This window comes from Vulpes vulpes, chromosome 10 (genome assembly GCF_048418805.1).
Source record: "Vulpes vulpes isolate BD-2025 chromosome 10, VulVul3, whole genome shotgun sequence".
In the NCBI taxonomy this organism is placed as follows: Eukaryota; Metazoa; Chordata; class Mammalia; order Carnivora; family Canidae; genus Vulpes; species Vulpes vulpes.
The window spans coordinates 9,838,248-9,865,958 of NC_132789.1; the positions used below are offsets into that span (position 1 = coordinate 9,838,248).

Genomic DNA, 27,711 nt, shown 5'->3' on the forward strand with positions numbered 1-27,711 from the left:
CATAAAAAGATGGAGGGAGCTAGCAAAGGGCAAGAAGAGGCAAAGGCTGAGATGCCAGAGAGAAATGGAATTCAATTCAATGAAAACGAATTTTGTTTTGGCCTAAACTAACTTTTAATGTTCATGATGAAGCAGCCCATAAAGAAAACCATCAAGACTCCACACCAGAGATAGCCATTGGAAACACCTTGATGTAATTCCACAAGTATGAATTAATTGCCTTCTATGTGTCAGAGTCTGTGCTGGGCACCGGGCCAGGAATCTGTGATTCCAAGGCAGCTGCTGAGAAGGAAGGGAAAGAGGTTGGTAGCTGGAGACACCAGGATAAGAGGCACTCAATTAGGGAAAATCCCTAGACTGGGGGCAGGGGTTGTGGCTGAGGGAACAGACTGTGGAGAGTTGAGGGGTCCTGGCTGGCACCTGGGCTGCAGGGGAAATGTTGGGGAGGAGGTCCTTACTGGTGTCTCAGATTCGGTAAGTGATAGCTTTGGCCAAAAGAGAGGGATTCCCCTCCCCCATCCTGGCTGGGACCTGAGTTTGGCAGAGCAGAGAAGGATAAGGCAACACCTATCCCCAGGGCTTTATCAAAATTCCACTGTAGCTGGAGAAACAGCGCTTGCTTAAGGGGAACTGCATCTAATCTTCTTTTCCAGATCATCTCCTAGTAAAACAGGAAGCAGGTCTTCCTCAGATCTCCTCTAAATCCTTTCTGCTGCCACTGTAATCACTACACCCTGTCTGCCTTTTTAGGTCAGAAATAAAAATGTTGGTAAACTTTTTCTTTTTTTCTGCTGCTGAATATAGGCCAGTAAAAATAAGATGCCCCAGGGAATTAAGGCAAGTTTGAGCTTGTCATTATTCCTACTTTATCCTACCCTCGATGATGTTGTAATGTCTGTATTCAGAAGAACTTCTGGATCTCCTATGCAAGGGAAAAAAGTTGTTCCCAGGACACAGGGCCACTGCTCTTCTGTTCATTTATTGAAAATATATTTATACCAAGTTGGCAAGTATGTGGAACAACTGGAATGCTCATATATTGCTGCTGGAAATGTCAAGTGGTACAATCACGTTGGAAAACAGTTTTGGCAGTTTCTTGTAAACTTAAAACATAGACTGATCATGTGATCCAGTGGTTCCATTCCTAAGTATTTTTCCAAGAGAAATAAAAACATGTTCTCCCAACAGACTTGTACAGAATGTTCATAGCAGCTTCATCCATATTAGCTAAAAGCTGGAATCAACTCTTCTGTCCATCAACATAAATTGTGGTACATCCACATGATGGATGTGCTGCTAGACAATAAAAAGAAATCTCCTATTGATGTGATCAACAGTGTGGATGTACCTCAAATACATTATGCTGAATGAAAGAAACCTGACACAGAAGTGGACATGACTATATTCATTTATATAAAACTCCTCTCTGCAGTAAAAGAAAGCATGTTCAGAGCTGCCAGGGGTCAGAGGAGGAATGAGGATTGATAGAAGTATGATGGAAATAACGTGTACCTCTATGTCCGTCATAGTTCCCTAGGTCAAAACACCTTGTACTGTGCACTTAATATGGGTGCTTTTATTTTTATTGTTTGTAAATTAGGTTGCAATAAAATTGAAAAGACAGGGCAAACAAGAAAAAAAAATATGCCGCGGATCATTCAACCAATAAGGCATGCAAAACAGTCAGCAAGTCTGAAAATCTGGCTTATAAAACTCTCCTATCAGTACAATGTAAGTCAGGAGCAGAGGAAGAAATATGACTTTTTTTTCTCCCTGCTTACAAAAATAACCTAGTTGCAAAATTATTTAGTGGTAAGATGTCAAAGTCATTGAAAGCCCAACCTTTTAGAGGCCACCACTGGGAATGGATTATTCCTCCCCTTTATTTCTTTTTTTTTTTTTTAATTTTTTTTTTAATTTTTATTTATTTATGATAGTCACAGAGAGAGAGAGAGGCAGAGACACAGGCAGAGGGAGAAGCAGGCTCCATGCACCGGGAGCCCGACGTGGGATTCGATCCCGGGTCTCCAGGATCGCGCCCTGGGCCAAAGGCAGGCGCCAAACCGCTGCGCCACCCAGGGATCCCCCTCCCCTTTATTTCTAAGCCTAACATAATACTAGATAGTTTAATATTACTAATATTATTTAATATTTTACTTACAAATACAGAATTCTCCTGATATATTCATTTTTTGTTTTGTTTTGTTGTAAGAGAAAGAAAGAGAGCAAGTACATGCACACGAGGGAAGGGCAGAAGGAGAGGGAGAAAGAGAATCCCAAGCAGGCTCTACACCCAGTGTAAGCTCCATGGTGGTGGGGAAGAGAGGTTGGAGAACTGGCTCTATGATCATGTCCAGAGCCAAAATCAAGAGTTGGTTGTTAAACCAATTGAGAAAAAAAAGAGAAAAAAAAGAAAAAATAAAAATAAAAATAAACCAATTGAGCCACTTACGCACCCTGATGTATTTGATTTTTAACTTTCTTAAAGCAATGTATTTTCCACACTCAATTGTTTTTTAAAGATTTATTTATTTGATAGAGAAAGAGAGAAGGGAGGGGAGGGGCTGAGGTAGAGCAAGACAATCTTCAAGCAGTCTCCCCGCTGAGCACAGAGCCTGACATGGGACTCCACATGGGGCGCCATCCCAGGACTCAGAGATCATGACCTGAGTCGAAATCAAGAGTCAGCCACTTAACTGGCCACCTAGGTGGCACCTTGATTCTTTTTACTTTTTGTATGGCTCCACTAAGTACAATTTATTTAACTGGTCTCTTTTTGAAGGACCTTTTGTCATTATTTTTCATTCTTGGAACTAGTAATAGACATCCCTGTAATTACATAGCATGAATATTTCTATATATAAGTTGGCTTCCTAGAAGTTTCTTGGTCAAATTGCTTGGTCAAAAAGCGTAATAGTTTTAAGAAGGAGAAAAATTACCCCCCTTCTGTTCTGTAGCTGCAGGATATATGAGTGGGAGAAGCAGATATATTCTCAGAGATTTAGGTTCTTATAATGCTTTTTTTTTTTTTTTTTGACAACATTATTCATTACAAGACATAAGATCCAACTGGCTAATTTAGTGAAAATGGTTTTTCTTTAGTTTTTTTGTTTGTTTTTTAAGATTTTAGTTATTTATTTGAGAAAAAGAAAGATAGAAAGCGAGCATGAGCAGGGTCGGGAGGGCGCACAGAGACAGAGGGAGAAGGAGAAGCAGAATCCCCGCAAAGCAGGGAACCCAATGTGAGGGCTCGAGCCCAGGACCCTGAGGTCCTGACTTGAACTGAAAGCAAACACTTAACTGACTGAGCCACCCAGGTATCCTGAAAATGAATTTTTGTTGAAAGGATTCTGTTTAGTTAACAGGATTGCTGGGAAGTGTTATGAACTGAATAACATTTTGTGGGTCAGTCAGAATCACCACTGTTAACACTGTTTCTATGGGAAAATCTGTTTCAAAGTTCAGAAGAAACCTATTTACAAATAACCTAAATTCACTGCAAGTGGAGACTGCACCTAATTAGTTGTTGGGACTCAAAGATTCTGTGAACACCTGCTGTAGGTTGGGTCTTATATCTAACTGGGCTTCTCCACTAAAGCATGTGTTCTGTTTAACTCCCAGCTGTGTGTATTTACTCAGTTCTGATGCTAACCTCCTAGAGTTAGCACCTGACTACACAGGTTTAGGTGCACAGTTCTTGGCAATACAATGATATAATAAGTATTTGGTCTTTGCCCTGGTTCCTGGCCCAAGAGTTTCTAAAATCCTTGGAAATTCCCTGAGAAAAGTGTCTTTAGTTGTTTATTATAAACTCCTTTCAGTCATACCTGAGCTTATGCTCATAAGGTGACCTTGGGGAGCCCCTAGGTAGCTTTAGGATGGGGGATGGTTTCCAGAGAGCTAACAATGTGAATAGAAATTTGGAAATATCAACCCCACTCCACCCTTGCCTCTGGGAAGGGAGAAGGGCTGGGGTTGAGTTAATCACCAATGGCCAATGATTTTATCCGTCATGCCAGTGAAATGGAACCTCCATTAAAAACCCTAAACTATGGAGTTTGGAGAGCTTCTGAGTTGGTAAATGTATCCATGTGCCATGAGGATGGCATACCCTAACTCCACAAAGACAGAAGCTCCGGTGCTCGGGACTCACCCAGCCCTTGACCTGCATGTGTCCTCCTCTGGCTCTGGCAGTTATCTGTATTCTTTATTTTATCCTTTACAAGCCAGTAAACGTAAGTACAATGTTTCCCTGAGTCCTTTGAGCTACTAAAGCAAATTATAGAACCTGAGGAGAGGGTTGTGGGAACCTGTGATTTATAACAAGTTGGTTCAGAAGCACAGGTGACAACATGAACTTGAGACTGGCATCTGAAGTGTGTTTGAGGGGGTGTCTTATGGGACTGGGCCCTTAACTTATGAAATCTGATGCTAACTCCAGGTATTTAGCGTCAGAGTTAAATTAAGTTGTAGGATACCCACCTGAAGTCTGGAGAGTTGAAGGATTGGTTGTTGATGTGAGAAAAAAAAATCTTCGCTTTTTTCTTTTGCCAGAACTTAATTGCTGTGAGTCAAAAACAGATCTTAGTAGTCCACAACAAGACTGCCCTCACTTTAATTGCCAAGCCATAGGGGTAGGGGCCCCCAAACCAACCAAACTTCTGATTGGCCATAAATTCAGAATTTCCCATGACTCCCTGAGGTTTGATAATTCACTAGAATGACCCACAGAACTTAGAAGAGCACTGTACTTACAATTACAGCTTTATTATACAGGATACTATTCCAAAACAGCCAAATGAAGAGACACATAACATTTAGTGTGAGGAGCAGTGCAATGCTTCTGTGCCTTCTTGCCAAGACAGGGTGTATCACCTCCTGGCACATCACTATGGTTACCAGCCAGGAAGTTCCCTTAAGCCTAGGTGTCCAGAGTTTTTATTGGGGTTTTGATTACCGTAGGCATGATCAATTAAATCATTGGTCAGGTAATTTTTTTTTTAAGATTTTACTTATTCATAAGAGACACAGAGAAAAGGGCAGGGACATAGGCAGAGGGAGAAGCAAGCTCCCTGGAGGGAGCCTGATGTGGAACTTGATCTCAGGACCCTGGGATCACCACCCAAGCCAAAGGCAGATGCTCAATCACTGAGCCACCTAGATGCCCCTGGTTAGGTGACTAAACTCAATATCCAAACCCCTCCCCTCTTCAGAGGTGGAAAAGTCTAATCCTCTGATCAAGTGCCAGGTCTTTTGGTGACCATCCACCATTCTGAAGCTATATAGGGGCCCACCTTGAGTCACCATTACTATAATAAAGATACTCCTATCACTCTGGAAATTCCAGTTTTGGGGCGCCTGGGCGGCTCAGTGGTTAAGCCTCGAGACCTTTAGGCCCAGGGCATGATCCTGGAGTCTTGGGATCGAGTCCCGTATCCGGCTCCCTGCTTGGAGCCTGCTTTTCCCTCCCTCTGCCTCTCTCTCTCTCTCCCTCTCTGTGTGTGTGTGTGTGTGTGTCTCATGAATAAATAAATAAAATCTTTTTTAAAAATTCCGGTTTTATTTTTGTTTTGTTTTGTTTTAAAGATTTTATTTATTTATTTAACAGAAAGAAAGCTCAGAGCACAAGTAGGGGGAGCAGCCAGTCAGTGGGAGAGGGAGAAGCGGGCTCCCCAACAAGCAGGGACTCGGACTCGATCCCGGGACCTCAGGATCATGACCTGAGCCAAAGGTAGACACCTAACCATCTGAGCCACCCAGGCACCCCCAAATTCCAGTTTTTTGAAGCTCTGTGCCAGGAACCTATGACAACAACTAGATCTATTCTTTTTAAAATTTATTTATTCAGATTATTTATATACACATATATATTGCTTTACAAATATATACAATTTGTTGTTGGTAGATATATTCTTTATGGTGTTGTAGCATGTATCACAATTATTGTCATTGGGTCTGTCTCCGTGGTAAGCTCTGGGAAGGCAGGAATTCATCCTGTTTGCCATTGAAGCTCTAGAATCTTATTTGGGTCCTGTTAGATAAGGTACATTCTATACATTTGCTGAGAAAAGCAATGAGGTTGGCTCTGAAGTAGTTCTAGACTTCACGTATTGCTTATGCTATAATCAAAAATAACACTTCATAGCCAACGTGTCTATCAGTAGAGAACTAGTTGAATAAATTATGGTCTGCCCATACAATGGAGTAACTATCAAAAAAGAATGAAGCTGCTGTAGATAGAGATGTGTTAATAATGGATAGATCTCTAAGATTATGTAGTATCACCAACAAAAGTGCATAATAATATTGAGTGGTATACTGTTTTTAATGGACAGTGTAAAGTGTTTACATCTTAAGTGTACAGCTTAGTGGCTATTTACCAATACATCTGTGTTTACCACTTTGCTGATCGAGATCTAGAACATTTCCAGGACTTCGAAATCTTTTTCATATTCCCCTGCAGTCCATACCCTCCAGATGGAACTCTTATTCTGACTTCTCTCACCTTACATTAATTTTGCCTGTTTTTGAACTTTATATCTTTGGAATCCCACAGAATATGCTGCCTATTGAAATATTTTAGTCTGTTACAAATAAATAGTGCTTTGTAATCTACTTTTCCTGCCTGGGCGCTATATCATGAACATTCTGCAATAAAAATCATGATTTTAAATTTCTGCATTGTAGGTAGTATTTCTTGATTATATTTAAATGTTTAATTCTATTTTTTTATTCATGCGGGAAGAGGGTTTCAGAGAGTCCATACAGGCATCTGTGGAGAAAATAGGGGTCAAACCTACGTCTCAGGCGCTCAATCTTCCACTACAAAAAGCAAAGTGCTCAAATATGGATAGAGCCTTGCAGAGGTCTTGCATGAGAGCATTATAATAGCAACAAGAATGACTAATAAGTATTAATAGCTCATGACAAGAGAACAAATGCTATTAATTATCTTAATATATTAGGCATATTAGTAATGTTTGTGCAGTGTTATTCACGCAAATATTACTAGCGTATGTCAGGGACAGCTGCTGAGACCTGAGAACCCGGCCCACAGCTCAGAGCCCCGTTGCCCAACCCAGATGTGCAGGGGCCGGGACTTCCAGGGATTCACGCCCGTGAAGCTCTGAGGAGCCAATCAGCACGCAGGAGGCGGGGCCCCGGGAGCGACAGCGGTGCCATCCAATGGGCTGATAGATGGGGTCGCCCGTGGCCAATGGGCGCGCTCCTCCTCGACGGTCGGAAGTGGGGAGGCGGCTCTGGGGGGCCGTTGTTCGGCGCGGGGGCTGCGTGAGGAGTCTCTGTGTGTGCGGCCAGCGGGGTCGGCTGCGAGTCCTTGCTATCGTCCCGGGTGAGTGTGGCCGCGCCCCGCGCCCGGGGACCCCTCCTGCGGCCTCGGGCTCGGGAGGAGGCCGGCATCCCGAGGGCGGGGTGTGTGGGCGCGGGGGCTGTGGGCCCCGGGGGGTCGCAGCCGCCGGGAGAAAGACGGCCACGCCGCGGCGTCTCCTCAGGCCACACTTTCTCCTCAGGGAACCCGAGCCTCGGCAGCCCCGGGCGGCGCCGCCCCTTCGCAGCCTTGGCCAGGGTGTCGGGGAAGTGGGCGTCGTCCGGAGCGCCGCTGTGGGCACCGCGCCCCCGGCAGGGCAGGGCCGCAAGCCGGCGGCTTGCGGTGTAGGGGGCAGGGTGGGGGGGTCGTGCCGGCCTAGTGAGGGCTCAGGCCACGGACCGGTGTTCGAGTCCCCACTCCGACCAACTGTGAGGCGCCTAACTGCCTCTCCAGAATGGGATAATAATGGCTTTCACCTCGTAGGGTTGCGGTCTGGAGGAGAGGGTCCGTGCAAAGCGCTTAGCAGCCAGACTGCTGCTAATTGCGAAGCTGGTGCCCTCTCCGCACCACCACCCCCATCGCCGAACTCCCCGGCGGGGGGGTGGCAGTTGGCAACTGCCTTCTGCGCCGGGACCCGAGGGGGCAGCGGCGCCCCACATCCCTCGGAGGGGCTCCTTCTGAGGGTGAAGTCTTGCAGCACCAGAGCGCTTCCTTGCACTCGCTCGCTTGCTCCGTACGGGCTCCGTACGGCGGCCCTTTGGAGTATTGTCGGTTGTCTGTCTGCCTGAAGAATTCGAGGCCCAGAAAGGTTAAAACCCCGTTACTGCAGCGTGGCGGAACCACCCAGCTCGACCCTCGAGGGGCCCACTCCCAGCTCCCAGCCCCCCTGCCGCCAGAGGGCACTGCCCTCATCCGAGGCTCTCGACTTGGTCTAGTTTCTAGAGCACACCTAGAAACAGACGGCCCTGAGAAAAGGATCTAGGTTTCTCCGTTTGGGGAACGTGATTTAATTTCATAGGTCGCTACTTCCTTCCCCTTAGTTTACATTTCCTACGGGAGCGGTTATCTTGAGTCATGTAACTCCCTAATTTAAAAGCTTTCCGTTGTTTACCATTGCGCTTGGACTATAATCCGTTATCTTTTCTGCACTGCATGATTAGGCCTTCTTGAATCTCACGTTTTTCATTATGCTTTTCCAGATGTACCTTTACTTTCTCTTTCATTACATTTTAGGCCCTCTACGGGATTTGGTTTTCCCCCCCGCTCCAATCCTCTTTTCTTCCTCTTTGCACTTCAGGTCTTAGTTTAAATGTCATCTTCCCACAACATTCTCTCACCGCCCTTATCTAAAGTAGATTCCCTTCATCTCCATTTGTCTGTACTTTTCCATCAAAATGCTCACAGTGAGGTATTATCTATTAATTTGCTTATTTTTCTCTGTCATTAATCTGTTAGACACTATATTTCTTTAATTTATGAAGTATTCTTAGTGTCAGTGTGGCACACAGGGTCTCAGTCGACCTGTTGAATGAGTATGTGCTTTGAAAAGTGAGTTCATTTGGGAATGTCAAAACCATCAAAGAGCCCTTTTGGGGCAGTATTTAAGACCATTTTTGTGTCATGGAAAAGAGTAACCTAAAGTAAATAGTGGTAACAAAATGGCCGGCATTTTACTCTGCAACTGACATCTTGTTTAAAACGAAGGAAAAACTTTACAGTGCACAGACCTGGCAGACACTCTCAACTAAGGATCAAAGTTAACATCATCTGTAATAATAAAACTGTTGACATCATGTGCTTTCTGATATAATGCACTGAGATGAGCACAACATCAGTTCTGTGGTATTCTTGCCAAAAAATGTATTAATCATGAGAAGACGTTGAACACTTAAGGTGAAGGACATTCTACACTTAAGATTTTGAAAGATGAAGAAAAACTGAGGAAGTATCCTAAATCAAAGATTAAGGAGAGAGAAAAAGATTAAGGAGGAATAACTATATGTGATATGTGACCTTGGTTTAGGTCTTGAATCAGAGAAAGTGAATTAGATGATTCATGAATATGATTTATAGATTAGTTATTAACATTGTATTAGTGTTTCCTGCATTTGATAATTTTACTGTGGTTATTTATGATGTATTGGGTGGTTATACAGGAGTTTTTTGTGCTTTTGCAAGTCATTTTAAAATGAAAACAAAGTAGAATCTAAGTGTACTGGGTATTAAGCTGATTTAATGTACTAGTTTGGTAACATTTTCTGTGTACTTGTTTTTTGTTTTTATGTTCTGCATGTCATCCTAAAAGCAGAAATGTAATTGAAAGTTTACACTTCTTCCTTTTTAGTTTTCAGGAAGAACTAAAGATGGCTGAATTTTTAGATGACCAGGACACTCAACTGTGTGACAATTGGTGAGAAATTAAATCTAAGAAATGTTGGAATGAGAACAAACTAGTTTCTGTTAAGGATTGGTTTATTTATTGGTAGGTTAAAATTGGAACCATATATCATGTGGAAATAATATGGGACTAAAGCCTTTTTCACAATTTTATATAACTACTTATTTTAGTAATGTAATAAAATGGTAGGTTCAGGTAGCATAGAGAAATGAGTAGAGTAATGAGATGGAGCTGGCAGTCTGGAACTCTGGTACCTACCTTAATGACTTGGACAGTCATCCCACTGTTTTAGAGCCTCAGTTTTCCTTTTCTTTTCTTTTCTTTTCTTTTCTTTTCTTTTCTTTTCTTTTCTTTTCTTTTCTTTTCTTTTCTTTTCTTTTCTTCTCTTCTCTTCTCTTCTCTTCTCTTCTCTTCTCTTCTCTTCTTTTTCTACTTTCTCTACTTTCTCTATTCTTCTTTCATGGGAGACACAGAGAGCGAGGCAGAGACACAGGCAGAGGGAGAAGCAGGCTCCAATGCAAGGAGCCCAGTGCAGGACTCAGTCCTGGGTCTCCAGGATCACACCCTGGGCTGAAGGTGGTGCTAAACCTCTAAGCCACCAGGGCTGCCCGAGCCTCACTTTCCTAATGTATAAATGGATTTTTTTTTTTTTTTGTCTCTCTGAAAAATATACATTTTAATTTTTTTTAATTTATTTTTTATTCTTAAAAAAATTTTTTTTTAAGTAGGCACCATGTGCAGCATGGGGCTTGAACTCACAACCCTGAGATCAAAAGTCCCATGCTCTACCAACTGGGCCAGCCAGGCACCCCTCATCATACATTTAAAAAAAAAAAAATACAAAAAATATACAATGTTTGGATTAGATGAGTTTTTTCCAAAATGTGTTACAAAGATTTCCCTGTGTGGCTCTCTTGGAGATGATTGGAAGCAAGTTTAGTGAGGTAGGCTCTACATCTAGCAGTGAGAGAGAGTAGTTCAACCAGAGCCACTCAGCTGTTTTATAAAAACATTTTGCTTCAGTAATGGTCCGCTGCTTTAAAAAAAAAAAAAAAAAAAAATGAAAGTCTTCTGGCAGTCCAGCTTAATCATTATCACTTCATGATTCCAGAATTGTTTGTGAAGACTGGGTGTAGTCTTAGATGTTAAGCTTTCTATTTTGGTGTGTTTAACCCACGTGAGTGACAAGAAAGGGCAACTCTTTCTAGCTGAAATGAAACTTAGGAGTGTAGTTAATAATTTCCTAAGACTCTGGTATTTTAATGATATGTAAGTGCTCTTACAGAAAGCTAAAGAAGAAAGCAAAACGGAACTGTGTTTATGTACTATGTTTAACTTATCAAATTGTGGTAGAAGAGGAGATGTTGAAGAAGGAAAATAATTTGACTCAGATTGGTGTAAAATTCAAGCCAGATAACAATTTTTATTTTTTATTGTCTTTTTTTTTTTTTTTTTTTTTTTTTTGCTCAGGCTTTCAGCAGAATTAGGATATAATCAGAGCAACTGCTGGTTGCTATATTCTTTCCCTTAACAGAATTAAGATTTTATTTCTAGGAGAGTATTTTGCCTTGTAGGGTATTTTTTTCTATTATGCCACTATCACTTTCGGCCTCCCCCCTTTTTTTTAAGATTTTATTTATTCATGAGAGACACAGAGAGACAGAGACACAGGCAGAGGGAGAAACAGGTTCCATGCAGGGAGCCCGACTTGGGACTTGATCCGGTCTCCAGGATCAGGCCCTGGGCTGAAGGCAGCACTAAACCACTGAGCCACCTGGCTGCCCCCATTTTTTTTTTTTTTTTTAAGATTTTATTTATTTGGGGGAGAGAGAGAGCACGAACAGAGGGGAAAGGGAGAAGCAGGCTCCCCACTGAGCAGGGAGCCCAACATGGGGCTTGATTCCAAGACTTTGGAATCATGACCCAAGCCAAAGGCAGCCTCTGATGGAACTGAGCCACCCAGGTGCTCCAACTTTCTGCCAATTTAAGTACCATTTTAGCTTTGTGTTTTATATGTACTGTTACTGATACAGCATAATCACTGATGGAAATAATCACAAGAAAACATTGTGATTGTGTAAGAAAGACATTGGCAGTGACATCAGTTAAAATACTCTTATCAGTTCAATTTGAAGGAATCTCAAGGCTGGGACAACATATAAATAACTGCTAAGGGAGTTAAAAAAAAAATAAGTTAAAGGAAAGCTAATGAAAACAGGGTTATTCAAAGCCACAGCAATTTATTTAAAGGAAAAAGATTAGCACAGAAGGGTGACTAAGCCAGCACAAACTTCCCATCTAAGAAACCCTGTTTAAATTCCAGGTTTAAAATTTTTGTTTTTAGAGCCGTATTTCTATTGTTCCCTAAGAAAAGTTAAGGTAATCTTTAAAATGTGACCTGCCAGGGTGCCAGCCTGATTGAGTTGGGCATAGAATTTACTAAAAATAAAATAATACATTTAAAAAGTTTAGAGGCACCTGGCTGGCTCAGTCAGTAGAGTATGCAGCTCTTGATCTCAGGGTTGTGAGTTCAAGCCCTACATTGGGCATGAAGCCTACTTAAAAAATTTTTTCTTAAGTTAAAATAATGAGCGGCCATTATATCCACTGGGCCAGTAAAAATAGTTTGTTATGATTGAAGATGTTCTTGGAAGTTCTCTCTCTTCTGTTGGGGTAGAGTGTGGTTCTGGGGAACAGGAGCTTCAGTGTTAGAAGGCTTCAGCTTATAGGGGTGCATGGCTGGCTCAGTGAGTTCAAGCCCAGTGTGGGTTATAGAGATTACTAAAAACAATACCCTCCCCCACCCAAACTTCGACTTTTTATTTTTGCATGTATTCAAGAACTGATTTCTGGCTCATTGTGTTTAGCATTTAGAAGGCTACTGAGAATTTTTTTGGAAGCTTTGGCTTGCCTTTCAGTCATTTCTATCTAAAATGAAATTTCATTTTTAACTTGCTAGTTCCTCCTTGGGGCTTTTAGCAGTTTTATCTAGGTACGGAATTGTGTGCTCTCATCTCATTTAAAACATCTTGATTTTATCGGTAGATAGGAAGCAAGTATATTGGTATTTTGTCTGGTTGGAATGTTTTATGGGACTATCTTGGCTGTTAAATTTAAAAAGAAAATAAAACCAGCAGAGGAATGTTACATGTAATTGTTGCAAATATCTCTTTCAAAGTTTCCCAAGAGGTGAAAATGTATCCTAGTAAATACTCATACCCTAATGGTCATACCCTAATAGCTACATTTGATTCTTGTTGCTTTATGTTATTATGTGGTCCTCAGTATTTTTTTTTAATTTTTTTTTAATTTTTATTTATTTATGATAGTCACACAGAGAGAGAGAGAGAGAGGCAGAGACACAGGCAGAGGGAGAAGCAGGCTCCATGCACCGGGAGCCTGACGTGGGATTTGATCCCGGGTCTCCAGGATCGCGCCCTGGGCCAAAGGCAGGCGCCAAACCGCTGCGCCACCCAGGGATCCCGGTCCTCAATATTTTTTGGTCTAATACTAAAATTTTAGTAGCCTTGGGGATATAGAACGTTTCTGTGTCAATAAGTTATTTTGAATAGCCCTGTAAAATAAAAATTATAGACCTATTTTCTTGATTCTTACTGTTAAAATTATTTTAAGAATTATGAATCTCAGCACCCTAAGCAGTAATTATTAGACAGCTTTTTGTGGCATTTGTGCATGTATGATGTATAATCATGATACAGCTCTACTTTCATTTTGTTGGTGTACATTTAAGGTAGCCATTTTTTATTTATAAATAAAGATTTAATTTATTTGACAGAGAGCGTGCAAGCAGGGGTAGCAGCAGACAGAGGGAGAGGGAGTATCAGTCTCCCTGTCTAGCAGGGAGCCTGATATATAGGGCTCAATCCCAGGGTCCTGGAATCGTGATCTGAGCTGAAGGCAGACACTTAACAAACTGAGCCACCCAGGCGCCTCACCACTCTCTTAATATTTAAACATTTTTTAGTCTGGCCTGATTTTCATGTAATACCACTGTGCATAGTTTAGTCAGTAATGCTTGCCTTTCCCTTTGATCTGTTTCTGTAGCAAAAAAGAGATTCCTGTGTTTAATTTTACCATCCATGAGATCCACTGTCAAAGGAACATTGGTATGTGTCCTGTCTGCAAGGAACCATTTCCTAAATCTGACATGGAGAGTCACATGGCTACAGAACATTGTCAGGTGAACTACCAAGTACTCAAATGTTCGTAAATATTATACTTGCTATTTTGCAATAGCAAGTGATCATGTTGTCACAAAGCCAGTTTACTGATTGTCACTTCTTACCATAGGTGACCTGCAAATGTAATAAGAAGTTGGAGAAGAGGCAGTTAAAGAAGCATGAGGTTAGTTTCCTTGTATCATGAAGAACATGAGTCACCATGGGCCAGTATTACTGAACCACATGCAGAGCAGTAATCTGATTGAGTCTTATTTCTCTATCAGCTCCACGAACATTGTCTCTTAAAGCCTATTTAAGGCTTTGACTTTTTGCTGTCAGATTCAGCTATATGGCTATTGTGCCACATGCTCAGGCCTCAGAGCCTTTCTCTTTGGAACTGAGTCTGTCGTTTCTGTTGGAGTTTAGCTATTGGCAACCTCAGTGAGTGCTAAACCAAGCCTGGGCTTGCCAGTGTAGTATAATCTCTTTAACACGGAGTTTGCCTAATATCTTGTAATTTCCTTTTGACTTCCTTAATTGTTTGGGTAACATGGTGTTTATTTTATTTTATTTTTTAAAGATTTTATTTATTCATGATAGACACACAGAGAGAAAGAGAGGCAGAGACACAGGCAGAGGGAGAAGCAGGCTCCATGCCGGGAGCCCGATGCGGGACTCGATCCTGGGGCTTCAGGATCACACCCTGGGCCAAAGGCAGGCGCCAAACCGCTGAGCCACCCAGGGATCCCCTAACATGGTGTTTACACCCAAAGAAGTTTCTAAGACTGTGTTTGGTGAGAACAGTATCATTTAGTCCCTGTGAGATAAAACTGGCCATAGTTAAGTGAACATTGTTTTTGTGAACGAGCATATTAATTCACCAGTTAAAAAAAGAATCCCAACTATTTAGTTGGTCACACAGTGTGTATATGTAAAAATTGATCAAGGTAAGCACTTAAAATTGTGCATTTCATTTTATGTACCTAAAAAGATAATTTATAATATAAAAAAATAATTCATATTTATTGTAGAAAAATTGAAAAATATAAGAAGAAAACAATAACCACTCCTAATTCCACAGCACATATTTAAACATCTTAGAAATACTTTGGCACTCTTATTATTTTTTCTGAGTATTCAGCCTATGTTTTACTAGGCTTCACCAACAAAGGGGGGTTATGATTGAGGTCACATTAACAGTAATGAGTATTTCTCTGGCTCTAATTTTTACTTGCTGCATAAAACAACCTCCAGACAATTGTCCTGGCTTCCATCTTCTCCCCTCCAACTATTTTGAGGAGTAACATTATAATACATCAATTATTATAAAGGTACAAGCACAAAGTATTTCCTAACATTACTGCAAATTAAACCAAGATGGTTGTAGACCAGAGATAAAGAGCTTTTTAATTCTCAAAAAAAAAAAAAAAAGATAACTTTATTTGGTGTTTTGATGAGTTACTAGCACTTTTTAGGACTGTTAACAAGATACTGTATTATCTGGTATGTGCCAGCAATTTTTGGTCTTGGCTGTTGAGTAACTTTTTTTTTTTTTTTTTTTTGGCTGTCGAATAACTTTAAATCAGTGGCATTTTTCTAATTTTTTTTTTTCCATAAAAGACCTTTCTGAATTAGTGTTACAGCTACATGGTATATAATTTATTTATTTATTTATTTGTTTATTTATTTATTTATTTATTTTTATTTTTATTTATTCATGAGAGACACACACAGAGAGAGGCAGAAACACAGGCAGAGGAAGAAGCAGGCTCCATGCAGGGAGCCCGATGTGGGACTTGACCTTGGGACTCCCAAGATCACACCCTGGGCCAAAGGCAGGCACTAAACCACTAAACCACCCAGGCGTCCCTATTTATTATTTTTTAAAGATTTTATTTATTCATGATAGAGGGGGAGAGAGAGAGACAGACAGACAGACAGGCAGGCAGGCAGAGGGAGAAGCAGCCTCCATGCAAGGAGCCTGATGTGGGACTCAATCCTGGGACTCCAGGATCACGCCCTGGGCTGAAGGCAGGCGCTAAACCGCTGAGCCACCCAGGGATCCCCGGTACATAATTTTAAAGTTGCAGAAGTGTATATGTAAAAATTGTCTCTCTTCTATTCCTGTTCCTAGGCCTTCTTTAATCATTTTCTTGTGCTTTTTACAAGAGGTATTTCACGCATGCACAAAAAAATGCTAAAAATGTTTAAAGTAGCATTTAGAATAGGACTTGGGTTTAGTTTGTATGAAAAGAAATGTTTGCTCTTTGGCACAGTGGTTGTAAAATACCTAAACTTTTGAAATGATGTTACACTGAAGTTCTGAGTTTAAGTTCTCAAGTTTGGAATGTGTATATCAGGGTAACATGCCTTTATGTCTTTTTAATTTTTTGATGTTTTAATTACAATTTCAAAATCAGTTTTGTAAAAAAAGTTCTGTCCTTCATCTGCTGAGTTTGTACATTCTTTGGGTCATCTTCACTGGTAATTCATCGTTTATTTGATAATTTTAAAGCCAGTGCTATATACAAATGTGCAGATTAGAAAAACCTCTTAGCCACCCAGGTGTCCCTACTTTGGAATTTATAATCTCTGTTCTTGTGATGGTTGCCCTGTAAATTTCAACATGTTTATTTACTTTAACAAAGATTGAAATCAACCTTGTCACACTTAACCCAATTAATACAATACCCTTAGAATTAGGATCATCCCTTTATAACTTAAAAACTACTAATGTATTGTTAGTGTTCTCATTTTCTTTTTAATACCATGATACAGCCTCTTTTCTTCATTACTAGATGCTTAAAACAGATAGGAGTAGTAAAGGGAAATTGGGCTGGTAGAGCTTTGACAAACATACCTGAATTGCTGTGCTTCTGCTATTTGCTCTTGGGCTTTTCTGGCTGGTTTTGGGTTACTTTGTAATGTGTGCACAAAATGATGATAGGGTGGCTGAGTAAGTAGATTCCTTCTAAGAATTTCTCTCTGTTGGGCAGCTCGGGTGGCTCAGCAGTTTAGCGCCTGCCTTCAGCCCAGGGTGTGAACCTGGAGTCCCAGGATCGAGTCCCACGTCAGGCTCCTTGCATGGAGCCTGCTCCTCCCTCTGCCTGTGCCTCTGCCTGTCTCTCTCTCTCTCTCTGTCTCTCAAGAATAAATAAATAAAATCTTAAAAAAAAAAAAAAAAAAAAAAGAATTTCTCTCTGTAGACCCTGGTGACAGACACCAAGAGGGAAGCTATGACTCTTAAATGCATAGGAAGAAGTCATGGCAGACAAAGCTAGGGTTGGAAGAGAATATTAAATAAATATTTTTGACTTTCCTTTCTCTGCATTAAAACATAGTTTCTTTTAGATTGGCGTACTAACTGCCTCATTACTGTGTTGCAGGAGACTGAATGTCCTCTACGGCTTGCCCTTTGCCAGCACTGTGATTTGGAACTTTCTGTTCTCAAATTGAAGGACCATGAAGATTACTGTGGTGCCCGCACAGAGCTTTGTGGCAGTTGTGGGCGCAATGTCCTGGTGAAAGATCTGAAAACTCATCCTGAAGTTTGTGGGAGATTTGGGGAGGAAAAGAAAGATGAGGTTGCCGTGCCTCCTAATGCATATGATGAGTCCTGGGGTCAAGATGGAATCTGGATTGCATCCCAGCTCCTCAGGCAAATTGAGGCTCTGGACCCACCTATGAGGCTTCCCCGAAGACCCATGAGAGCCTTTGAATCAGACCTTTTCCATAGTAGGACTACCAACCAAAGGAACATGACAGCCCAGTTTCCAATTCAGAATAATCTATGTGAGTTGTGTTTGGATTAGAAAACGAATGGTATCAAAATCTCGGCAAATGATAACAGAGTTTTGGGGGCAAATAGATCTTAATTGTAGAAACCTGACTGTAGTTGGGTAACATTAGAAAGAATACCTAACTTTACTCTAGAATGGAAATAGAACCTTTTTGCTATTGGATTATAACTAGCATGGATGGTGACGATGACAGTGACAGTCCTGTTAATAGCTAATATTTATTGAGTATACCCAGCATATGCTTCAGGCATTTGTAAAGGGCTTTATATATATTAAATGATTTAGTCTTCACAGGCATTCTTCTCAGGGTAGATAAGTGGTATAGCTGGGAATTGAATTCAGGCAGTCAGACTTCATGCTTCACACCATTCTGTTACAGTGTAGAAATCTATGAAAAATGTTTAGTAGCACAGTGCTTGTCTCATAGAGCTCAATAATTTTGGATATTAATAAAAACTAGAATAATAATGGAACCTTTTATCACAGCAGAATTAATATTTGGAGCCCTGTGAGAACAGGAAGACTAGGCCTATTTTATTCCTGCATAGATGCCTTTAAACCTTGGGTATTTGCTAGGCATGGACTTGAGTAAGGTAGCAACATCTCTATTTTTTTTAAAGTTTATTTATTTTAGAACGTGAATGCGAGTGAATGGGACAGGCAGAGGGGGAGAGAGAGAAATCTCAAGCAGACTCCACACTGAGTGCAGAGCCTGAACGCAGGGCTCAGTCTCATGACCCTGAGATGAGGATCTGAGCCGAAATCAAGAGTCAGATGCTCAGGATGCCTGGGTGGCTCAGCGGTTGAGCATGTATCTGCCTTTGGCTCAGGGTGTGATCCCCGAAGTCTCGGGATCGAATCCCACATCGAGCTTCCTGTATAGAACCTGCTTTTCCCTCTGCCTGTGTCTCTGCTTCTCTCTCTCTGTGTCTCTCATGAATAAATAAATAAAATCTTAAAAAAAAAAAAAAGATGCTTAACTGCACCACCCAGGCATCCCACTACTATATCTTGAATACTGGTTATTATTTTTTTTTCTTCCAGTGGAAGAACAAGAAAGACAGGAAAAGAATAGAACCCGACAAGCCTCAAAAGAGGGTGGTGAAGACAGTGCAAACTTGGACTTCATGTTGGCCCTAAGTCTGCAAAATGAAGGGCAGGCCCGCAGTGTGGCAGAGCAGGACTTCTGGAGGGCTGTATGTGGTGCAGAGCAGTCCTTTGAAGGTTCCAATGCTCTGAATGACATGAAGGGTAGGTTTGTTTATTCTGCACTAGCTTCTGTCTCTACAGGTTTTTTAAATCTTATATCTATATAATTCATAGAAAATCAAGAATTTTTCATGAGATAAGATTTGCCCTTTTTTTTTTTTTTTTTTTTTTTTTTTGCTTTTTCCCAACTTTTTATTATTAAAAAACCTTAGAAGACTTTTAATCATAGAAAACTGGGGGGTGCTTGGAGGGGAGTGGGTTGGGGGGATGGGTGATGGACATAAGGAGGGCACAAGATGTGATGAAGAACACTGGGTATTATATAAGACTGGTGAATCACTGAACTCTACCTCTGAAGCTAATAATACATTATATGTTAATTGAATTTAAATGAAAAAAGTAATCAAAAATACAAAAAAAAACGCTGAGGGTAAAAAAAAAATAGTATAGTGAATGTCTATATACTCCTTATTTATATTTGCCAATTTTAGTATTTTCCACTTATATATTTTTATGTCTATCCCTGAACCATTTGAGAATAAATTGCAGGCATAACATTTTATTCTTACTTTAGCATTTATCTTAAGAACAAGGGTATTCTCGGCGCCTGAGTGGCTCAGTAGTTGAGCATCTGCCTTTGGCTCAGGGTGTGATCCTGGGGTCCTGGGATCGAGTCCCACATCAGGCTCCCCACAGGGAGCCCGCTTCTCCCTCTGCCTGTATCTATGTCTCTATCTCTCGTGAATAAATTAATAAAATATTTTTTTAAAAAGAACAAGGGTATTCTATGTAAACACAATATGCATATTAGTCTTAGGAAATTTAACAAAAGTTCCCTACTTAAACATAATATATCATTTGGAGCTTATTTTATTTACAAAATCCAAGATTACACGTTGTATTTAGTTTTTTTAAGGTTAATTTAGGCCCCTCCACCACCCCCTTTTTTTCTTGTAGTACATGTATACTTTTTGAAGAGTCTAGAATAGTTGTTTTGCAGAATACTTCTTTCTCAACTTGGATTTGTCTGATTGTTTTCCCTTGGTTAGACTCAAGTCATGCACTTTTGGCAGAATTCCCACATTGGTGATGCTGTGTTCTTCTCAGGATTTCAGTTTATCTTATTAAAATGAGATCTATCAAATACCTCCATTATATGAGTAGTTTTTCCCTTTATAATAACTAGATGCAGATGTTATTTTGAGGTTGTGAGGGAATGAGACATTTATGGAATCTTTTATTTAGCAGTTTTTTGTATTCACTACTGTTTCTTGCTTGAGTTAGGTATAACTGGTGATTGTACATAGGTGATTTTTCTGTTTTTATCCTTTGTTCTACAGGTTATTATTTTTTTAAGATTTATTTATTTTTATTTATGATAGACACAGAGAGGGGGGTGCGGGGCGGGCAGGCTCCATGCCAGGAGCCTGACGTGATGTGGGACTCGATCCCGGGGCTCCAGGATCGCACCCTGGGCCAAAGGCAGGTGCCAAACCGCTGAGCCACCCAGGGATCCCCTACATTAGTTATTCTATAAAGAACTTTGCTCCCCTCCCTGCTCTCATTTAAAAGGAATTCTGGAGTGCCTGGCTGGCTTAGTCTCTGTGACTCTTGATCTTGGGGTCAAGAGTTTGAGCCTCACGTTGGGTATAGGAATTACTAAAAAAAAAAGCAATAGATAAAAACAATTGTGGCTTGGTGTTTTGGTTTTGGTTTTGCTTTTTTTTTTTTTTTTTTTTTTTAGTATTATTGGACTATTGGACTCATTTATTAAAACTAAGTTTTTAAGAGTAAACGTTGGATTGTGTTCAGTGAACCACCCTTTTGAGTCTTTTGTTTGGAGAACAGTATATTTGAGGGATGCATGTCATACATATATAAAGTGTTAGAGTTGTTAAGAGGTTTTGGGGACCTAAACTTAAGCAGCTGTCAGCTATAAGTTTTCTTCATACCACTATGTGAATAATAATTCCAAAAATAATAGGGTAGGGATGCCTGGGTGGCTTAGTGGTTGAGCACCTGCCTTTGGCTCAGAGAGTGATCCTGGGTAGTATAATTCTTCACATCGTGTTTATTTATTTTTTATTTTTTAAAAGATTTTATTTATTTATTCATGAGAGAGAGAGGCAGAGACATAGGGAGAAGCAGGCTCCCTGCAGGGAGCCCGATGTGGGACTGGATCCAGGACTCTGGGATTACAACTTTTCAACTACTGAGCCACCCAGGTGCCCGTTTGTTTATTTGTTTTAATTGAAGTGTAGTTGAGAAATTAGTTTCAAGTGTACAACATAATGATGCAACCATTCCATACATTATGAAATGCTTACCACAATAAATGTATTACACTGTTATTAACTATATTCCCTGAGCTGCACTTTCCATCCCCTTGAGTAGAGGATATTTAAAAACGATTTGCATCTATAATAAAAATGATTGTGTATGAATTAAACAGGTGAATCACATGGTATGTAAATTATATCCCAATAGATCTGTTAAAGAAAAAAGTAAAATTATTTTAAAGATTTAAGATTGTAAAAGTGTAAAAGGAAGCATAAGTCTCCTTCTCACCCACTGATAAGTCTCCTGGTTCTCCCCAGAGGTTACCACCTCCAGTAGCTAACAGGTAGCCTATATTCTTTGTACATCAAAAGATGTGAATATGTAATATGAGATTGTTTAAAAGCTGGTTTTATTAGACTTTCTGCATCTTGGGGAGTAGAACAGAGCTTGCCAATGTAATGTTTGGCTTTGGATTCTTAACCATTTCTAAGTTTGGCAACTCTTTATGGGATGTTGGTATTCAGGTTCTCCCCTTTATTACCTTAGATCTGTTTTTTTACCTAATAGTTGCTGCTTCTTTCTCTTAGGAAAATGCACTAGTCCAAAGAAAGCATTTTCCAAAATCTGAGCATCATCTTTTAATGTGAGTCCCCTTAACAACCTTTCAGGCTTGACTTTTATGATGCTAAAGAAAGTAAAATGCAGTAGCATAGTAGTGACAGATGAAGACTGGGTTCAGTCTTTATTTTATTCTTTCTTGATCATACCTTAGATTGTTTTATTGACTTTTGTTTGTTACATTCCATTTTTCTTCTCTGCTAGTTTGGAATTTATTTATTTTAATGGATTTATTCATGAGACACAGAAAGAGTCAGAGACCTAGGCAGAGGGAGAAGCAGGCTCCCTGCGGGGAGCCCAATGAGGGACTCAATTCCAGGATGCCAAAGGCAGATGCTCAACCTCTTAGCCACCCAGGTGTCCCTACTTTGGAATTTATAGTCTCTGTTCTTGTGATGGTTGCCCTGTAAATTTCAACATGTTTATTTACTTTAACAAAGATTGAAATCAACCTTGTCACACTTAACCCAATTAATACAATACCCTTAGAATGAGGATCATCCCTTTATAACTTAAAAACTACTAATGTATTGTTAGTGTTCTCATTTTCTTTTTAATACCATGATACAGACGTTTTTTTCTTTTTTAAGGTTTTATTTATTTGAGAGAGAGAATGAGTGATGGGTAGGGACAGAAGGAGAGAGAGAGAGAGAAGCAGACTCCCTGCTTAGCAGGAAGCCTGGAGTGGGGCTCGATCCCAGGACCCTGAGATCATGACCTGGGCTGAAGGCAAATGCTTAACTGCCTAAGCCACCCAAGTTCCCCAGATACAGTCATTTCTTGTTTTATATACTCATTGTATTTGTTTATTATATGTTAACCATTTTCTCTGCTCACCCTTTCTTCCTTATTTCTCAGAACTTCCTTCTAGGATAAATTTCTTCCTAAGATACATTCTTTGGAAATTCTGTTGAAAGTGTCTGGATTATAAATTCTCTATCTTCTCTGTCACATAGTTCTAGATTGCCAATTATATTTCCTGAGTTCTTTGAAGATACTCTATTTCTTGGCTTCTATTGTTGGCTATAGAGAAATCATCTGTTAATGTTATTTCTCTATAGGTACTTTGTCTTTTCTGACTGATTTTTTTTTTTAATTTTTATTTATTTATGATAGTCACACACACACAGAGAGAGAGAGAGAGAGAGAGAGAGAGGCAGAGACACAGGCAGAGGGAGAAGCAGGCTCCATGCACCGGGAGCCCGATGTGGGATTCGATCCCGGGTCTCCAGGATCGCGCCCTGGGCCAAAGGCAGGCGCCAAACCGCTGCGCCACCCAGGGATCCCTTCTGACTGATTTTAAGATCTTTTTGTCTTTGAGGTTCTGCAGTTTCCTGATGATTTCTCTGGCTTTAAATTTCTTGGGATTTGCTGGCCTTCCTGATTAGTAAATTTAGTATTTTTCATCTACGTGGAAATTTGTGATATGTTATTTCTTTGGTTATTTTGCTTGTCTTCTATTCTTCATAGTCTTTTTCTTTGTTTTTTAAAGATTTTATTTATTTGAGAGGGGAGAGAGCATGCAGGCAAATGCAAGAGGGAAAGGGTGGGGGAGCACAGGGAGAGGTAGAGAGAATCTCAAGCAGGCTCCCCACTGAGCACTGAGCCTGACACAGGGCTTGATCTTATGACCCTGAGATCATGACCTGAACCCAAATCAAAAGTCTAATGCTTAACCGAGTAAGCCAGGCGCCCCTACATGTTTTAGATTTTACTCTATCTCCCATGTTTCTTAAATTTTTCGTTTGTCTTCTGTGGTACATTCTGGGTAATTTCATAAATGTCTTTTTTTTTTAAAGATTTTATTTATGTATTTGACAGAGAGCACAAGCAGGGGGAGAAGCAGGCAGAGGGAGAGGGAGAAGCAGGCTTCCCACAGAGTAGTGAGCCCTATGTGGGCCTTGATCCCAGGACCCTAAGATCATGACCTCAGCTGAAGGCAGACACTTACCAACTGAGCAACCCAGGCATTCCTCAAATGTTTGCTTTCTAATCTGTTGTTCAATATGTCCATTGAGGTTTCCACTTCAGTGATTATATGGTTTTCATTTATTGTATTTGAGGTTTTTTTCTAAGTTTTTTTTATTTATTCATGAGAGACACAGAGGCAGAGACATAGGCAGAGGGAGAAGGCTTCCTGTGGGGAGCCTGATGTGCGACTTGATCCCAGGACCCCAGGATCATGCCCTGAGCTGAAGGTAGACGCTCAACCACTGAGCCACCCGGGCATCCCTATTCTATTTGAGTTTTGTTTGATATTTTTTTTCTTCAATTTGCCTCATCATGTTTTAAATGATGGGCTCCATGCGCTCAGTGGAGAGTCTGCTTAAAGATTCTCTCCCTCTGCTCCTACTCGTGTGTGCATATGCACTTTCTCTCTCAAATAAATCTTAAAAAAAAAACCAAAAAAAACAAAACATTTTTATATCTGGGGTAGTCATATTCCAGTTCCTTTTTAAACATCTCTTTAAACATTTTAAATATTTTTCTGTATGGTTCTAAAATGTATCTAAAGTCTCTTTTTTGCTCTATGTTGTTTCTGGTGACAGTCATGGTGGCTTACTGCCTCCTGCATGTGTATGGTTTTTTTTTTGTTGGTTTGTTTTTTAATTAAAATTTTTTTTATTGGGGATCCCTGGGTGGCGCAGCGGTTTGGCACCTGCCTTTGGCCCAGGGCGCGATCCTGGACACCCGGGATCGAATCCCACGTCGGGCTCCTGGTATATGGAGCCTGCTTCTCCATCTGCCTGTGTCTCTGCCTCTGTCTCTCTCTCTCTCTCTCTGTGACTATCATATATAAATATAAATTAAAAAAAAAAAAAAAGAACTGGTCTTTTAAAAAATAAAATAAAATTTTTTTTATTTTAGAGAGCATACAAGTGGGAGGGGCAGAGAAAGAGCGAGATACTTCCAAGCAGACTCTGTGTTGACTGCAGAGCCTAGCACAGGGCTTGATCCCATGACCCATGAGGTCATGATGTGAGGCAAAATCATGAGTCAGACACGAAACGGACTGAGCCACCCAGGTGCCCCCCGTGTGTGTGTGTGTGTGTGTGTGTGTGTGTGTGTGTGTGTGTGTGTGTTTTAAGAATATATATATATTTTTTATTCATGATAGACATAGAGAGGCAAAGACACAGGCAGAGGGGAGAAGCAGGCTCCATGCAGGGAGCCCGACATGGGACTCAATCCCGGGTCTCCAGGATCACACCCTGGGCCAAAGGCAGGTGCTAAACCACTGAGCCACCCAGGGATCCCCCTTATGTGTGTGTTTTAACATTAAACTTCCTTATGTGTTATGAGAGTATTTATATATGCTTCTGGCAGGTGCCTAGGGATACTATTGAGTGAATTGTTTTAATATTTTATTTATTCTTAAAAGATTTAAGACAGTGCAAGGAGGGAGGAGGGGGCAGAGAGAGAGAGAGAAAATCTTAAGCAGACTCTGCTGAGTGTTGAGTCTGACATGGGGCTCCATCTCATGACCCTGAGATCATGTATGACTCAGGTACCCCCTAGGATAATTTTAATTGAAGTTTTGATTGGCTTGGGCTTTTAAACATTATAAGTATAAAATTATGTTAAAGCAAATATCGATTCTAGACTCATCTGGGCAAAGGCCAAATGCTAGCAACTGTTGGTAAACATTTTTTCTCCTACCCAGATTGAAGACCTAGGCAGGCAAGTTTTCTTAACTCTTCTCATTGTTTACTTTCTAGTTGTTTTTTGTTTGTTTGAAGGTTTCATTTATTCATGAGAGAGACACAGAAAGGGAGGCAGAGACTCAGCAGAGGGCGAAGCATGCTCCCCATGGGGAGCCTGATGCAGGACTCAATCCCAGGACCCCAAGATCATGAACTGAGTGAAAAGTAGATGCTCAACCACTAAGCCACCCAGGCATCCCTGTTTACCTTCCAGTTATTCAGCAGTCTTATTAATGCTGTTGTGTCTGGGGAGTCCTGGGTTTAAAACTACTCTTATTTATTTACTCATAAAATTACTTTTATTGAGCATCTTTTTTTGTATTTTGTACTGGGAAAGATTTTTTTTTTTAGGATTTCTGTGTACCAGTCCTAAGTGAGCCTCAACTTCTTGATCTATAAAATGAGGGTAATGTAGGATCTCCTTTTAAGTTTTCCTTGAGGATAAAGATAATACACAGAAGCTTTTAGATTAGTGCCTATGGTTTGTACACATTTACATTCTTCCTTAATTAGAGTAGTGGGTAAGCAACTACTTTACTCTTATTCAGGAAATTGTGGCAAGTAAATCTCCTTTTTCATGCTGGACCTCTTTTCCCCTAGGATTTGTCTTTTAGATGGTTCCTCTGGGAGGATTTACAGCCTCACAAATTGCTACATCTAAGAAATGTCATAGGAAGTCAAACTTTTTATTTTTATTTTTTTAATTTTTTTTTTTAATTTATTTATGATAGTCACACAGAGAGAGAGAGAGAGAGAGAGGCAGAGACATAGGCAGAGGGAGAGGCTCCATGCACTGGGAGCCCAACGTGGGATTCGATCCCTGGTCTCCAGGATCGCGCCCTGGGCCAAAGGCAGGCGCCAAACTGCTGCGCCACCCAGGGATCCCAAACTTTTTTTTTTTTAAAGATTTAATTTATTTGACAGACAGCACAAGTAGGGGGAGCAGGAGGCAGAGGGAGAGGGAGAAGCAGGCTCCTGCCAAGCAGAGAGCCTGACAGGGGCTTGATTCTAGGACCCTGGGATTTGACCCAAGCCCAACGCAGACACTGACTGAGCCACCCAGGCACCTCAGAAGTCAAACTTATATATATATAACTTCACATAGGGGATAAAAAGTTGAATCAAGTTCATTTTTGTCATTGAGTCTGACTGTGTGGCCTGATACCTAGGTGCAGCTGACCAGACCATGTTGCCTTGTGAATTTTGTGAGGAGCTCTACCCAGAGGAACTGCTGATTGACCATCAGGTGTGTTGTGAGTTATTTGAGGAATGTGTGCAGGCCATAGTTGGTGTTGTAGGCCACATGAGATCTTGAGCAAACTAATTTAATATACCTGTGGCAGGAGTAGCAACTGTGTTTCTTACCATGAAACACATGATTAGGAGGTTAGGAGACCTTAGCTTTGTTCTCTTTTGGAAAAATAATGTTCATTTTATTTTTTTTTTTAAGATTTTATTTATTTATTCGTGAGACACACACACACACACACACACAGGCACAGGCAGAGGGAGAAGCAGGCTCCATGCAGGGAGCCCGACATGGGACTCGATCCCGGGACCCCAGGATCACGCCCTGGGCCAAAGGCGTTGCTAAACCACTGAGCCACCCTGGCTGCCTAATAATGTTCATTTTAGCAGGCCTGGTTGCTCTCATACTGTGGTGGCTAGTATACATTTCTACTGGCCATCTTAATCTGGTGTCATTTCATGTCACAATTTTGATTTATTGGAGGTATACTGAAATCCTTGTAGTTCCCTGGAAAGGTTAAGAATCTTTTTTGCGCCTTCTTTTTTCTGCCTGCAAGATGTGTGGCCATCCTGCTTCCTACTCCTGCTTCCTCAATACACCCAACAACACAGACCCTTTACTTGTAGACTTGGTTCTGACATGACTTTTAGGAAACCATCCTGAGGGATGTTCTGAAGTCAAGGTCAGAGGTCCCACCTGTGTCCTTCTTGAAAGTCTTATGCCCACTTTCTTTTAGCCTGTCACTCCATGGTGTGGTGTCCTGATTACCTGTTGATCTGCACCACTTGCTGAGTTCCTCGAGAAGGTTCTGTGTTTTCCTAGCTACGGAATCTCTCAATACCTGGTGTATGAAAGGTTGTCACATGCTTTTTGAATGATTGAAAAGTTCTTGAGCCATTTAGGAATGATTAGAGAATAACCTTTGTGTTTGAGGATTACCTGGTG

At 40.8% G+C, this 27,711-nt stretch overlaps 1 protein-coding gene across 6 annotated transcripts in view; it reads left to right on the forward strand.

Moving 5' to 3' along the window:
* Nucleotides 1-27,711, forward strand: part of TRAFD1 (TRAF-type zinc finger domain containing 1) — a 48,370-nt gene that overhangs the window by 15,763 nt on the left and 4,896 nt on the right. For 3 of the 6 annotated variants that reach the window (XM_072725150.1, XM_026018862.2, XM_072725151.1), the window contains 6 exons: nucleotides 9,672-9,737; nucleotides 13,791-13,926; nucleotides 14,037-14,090; nucleotides 17,293-17,698; nucleotides 18,751-18,957; nucleotides 26,687-26,763. In XM_072725150.1, coding sequence (XP_072581251.1) covers nucleotides 9,672-9,737; nucleotides 13,791-13,926; nucleotides 14,037-14,090; nucleotides 17,293-17,698; nucleotides 18,751-18,957; nucleotides 26,687-26,763 — 946 coding nt within the window. Of the gene's footprint in view, nucleotides 1-7,240; nucleotides 7,352-9,671; nucleotides 9,738-13,790; nucleotides 13,927-14,036; nucleotides 14,091-17,292; nucleotides 17,699-18,750; nucleotides 18,958-26,686; nucleotides 26,764-27,711 lie in introns of those variants that run through there. The other 3 variants (XM_026018863.2, XM_072725153.1, XM_072725152.1) reach the window with 3 other exon arrangements.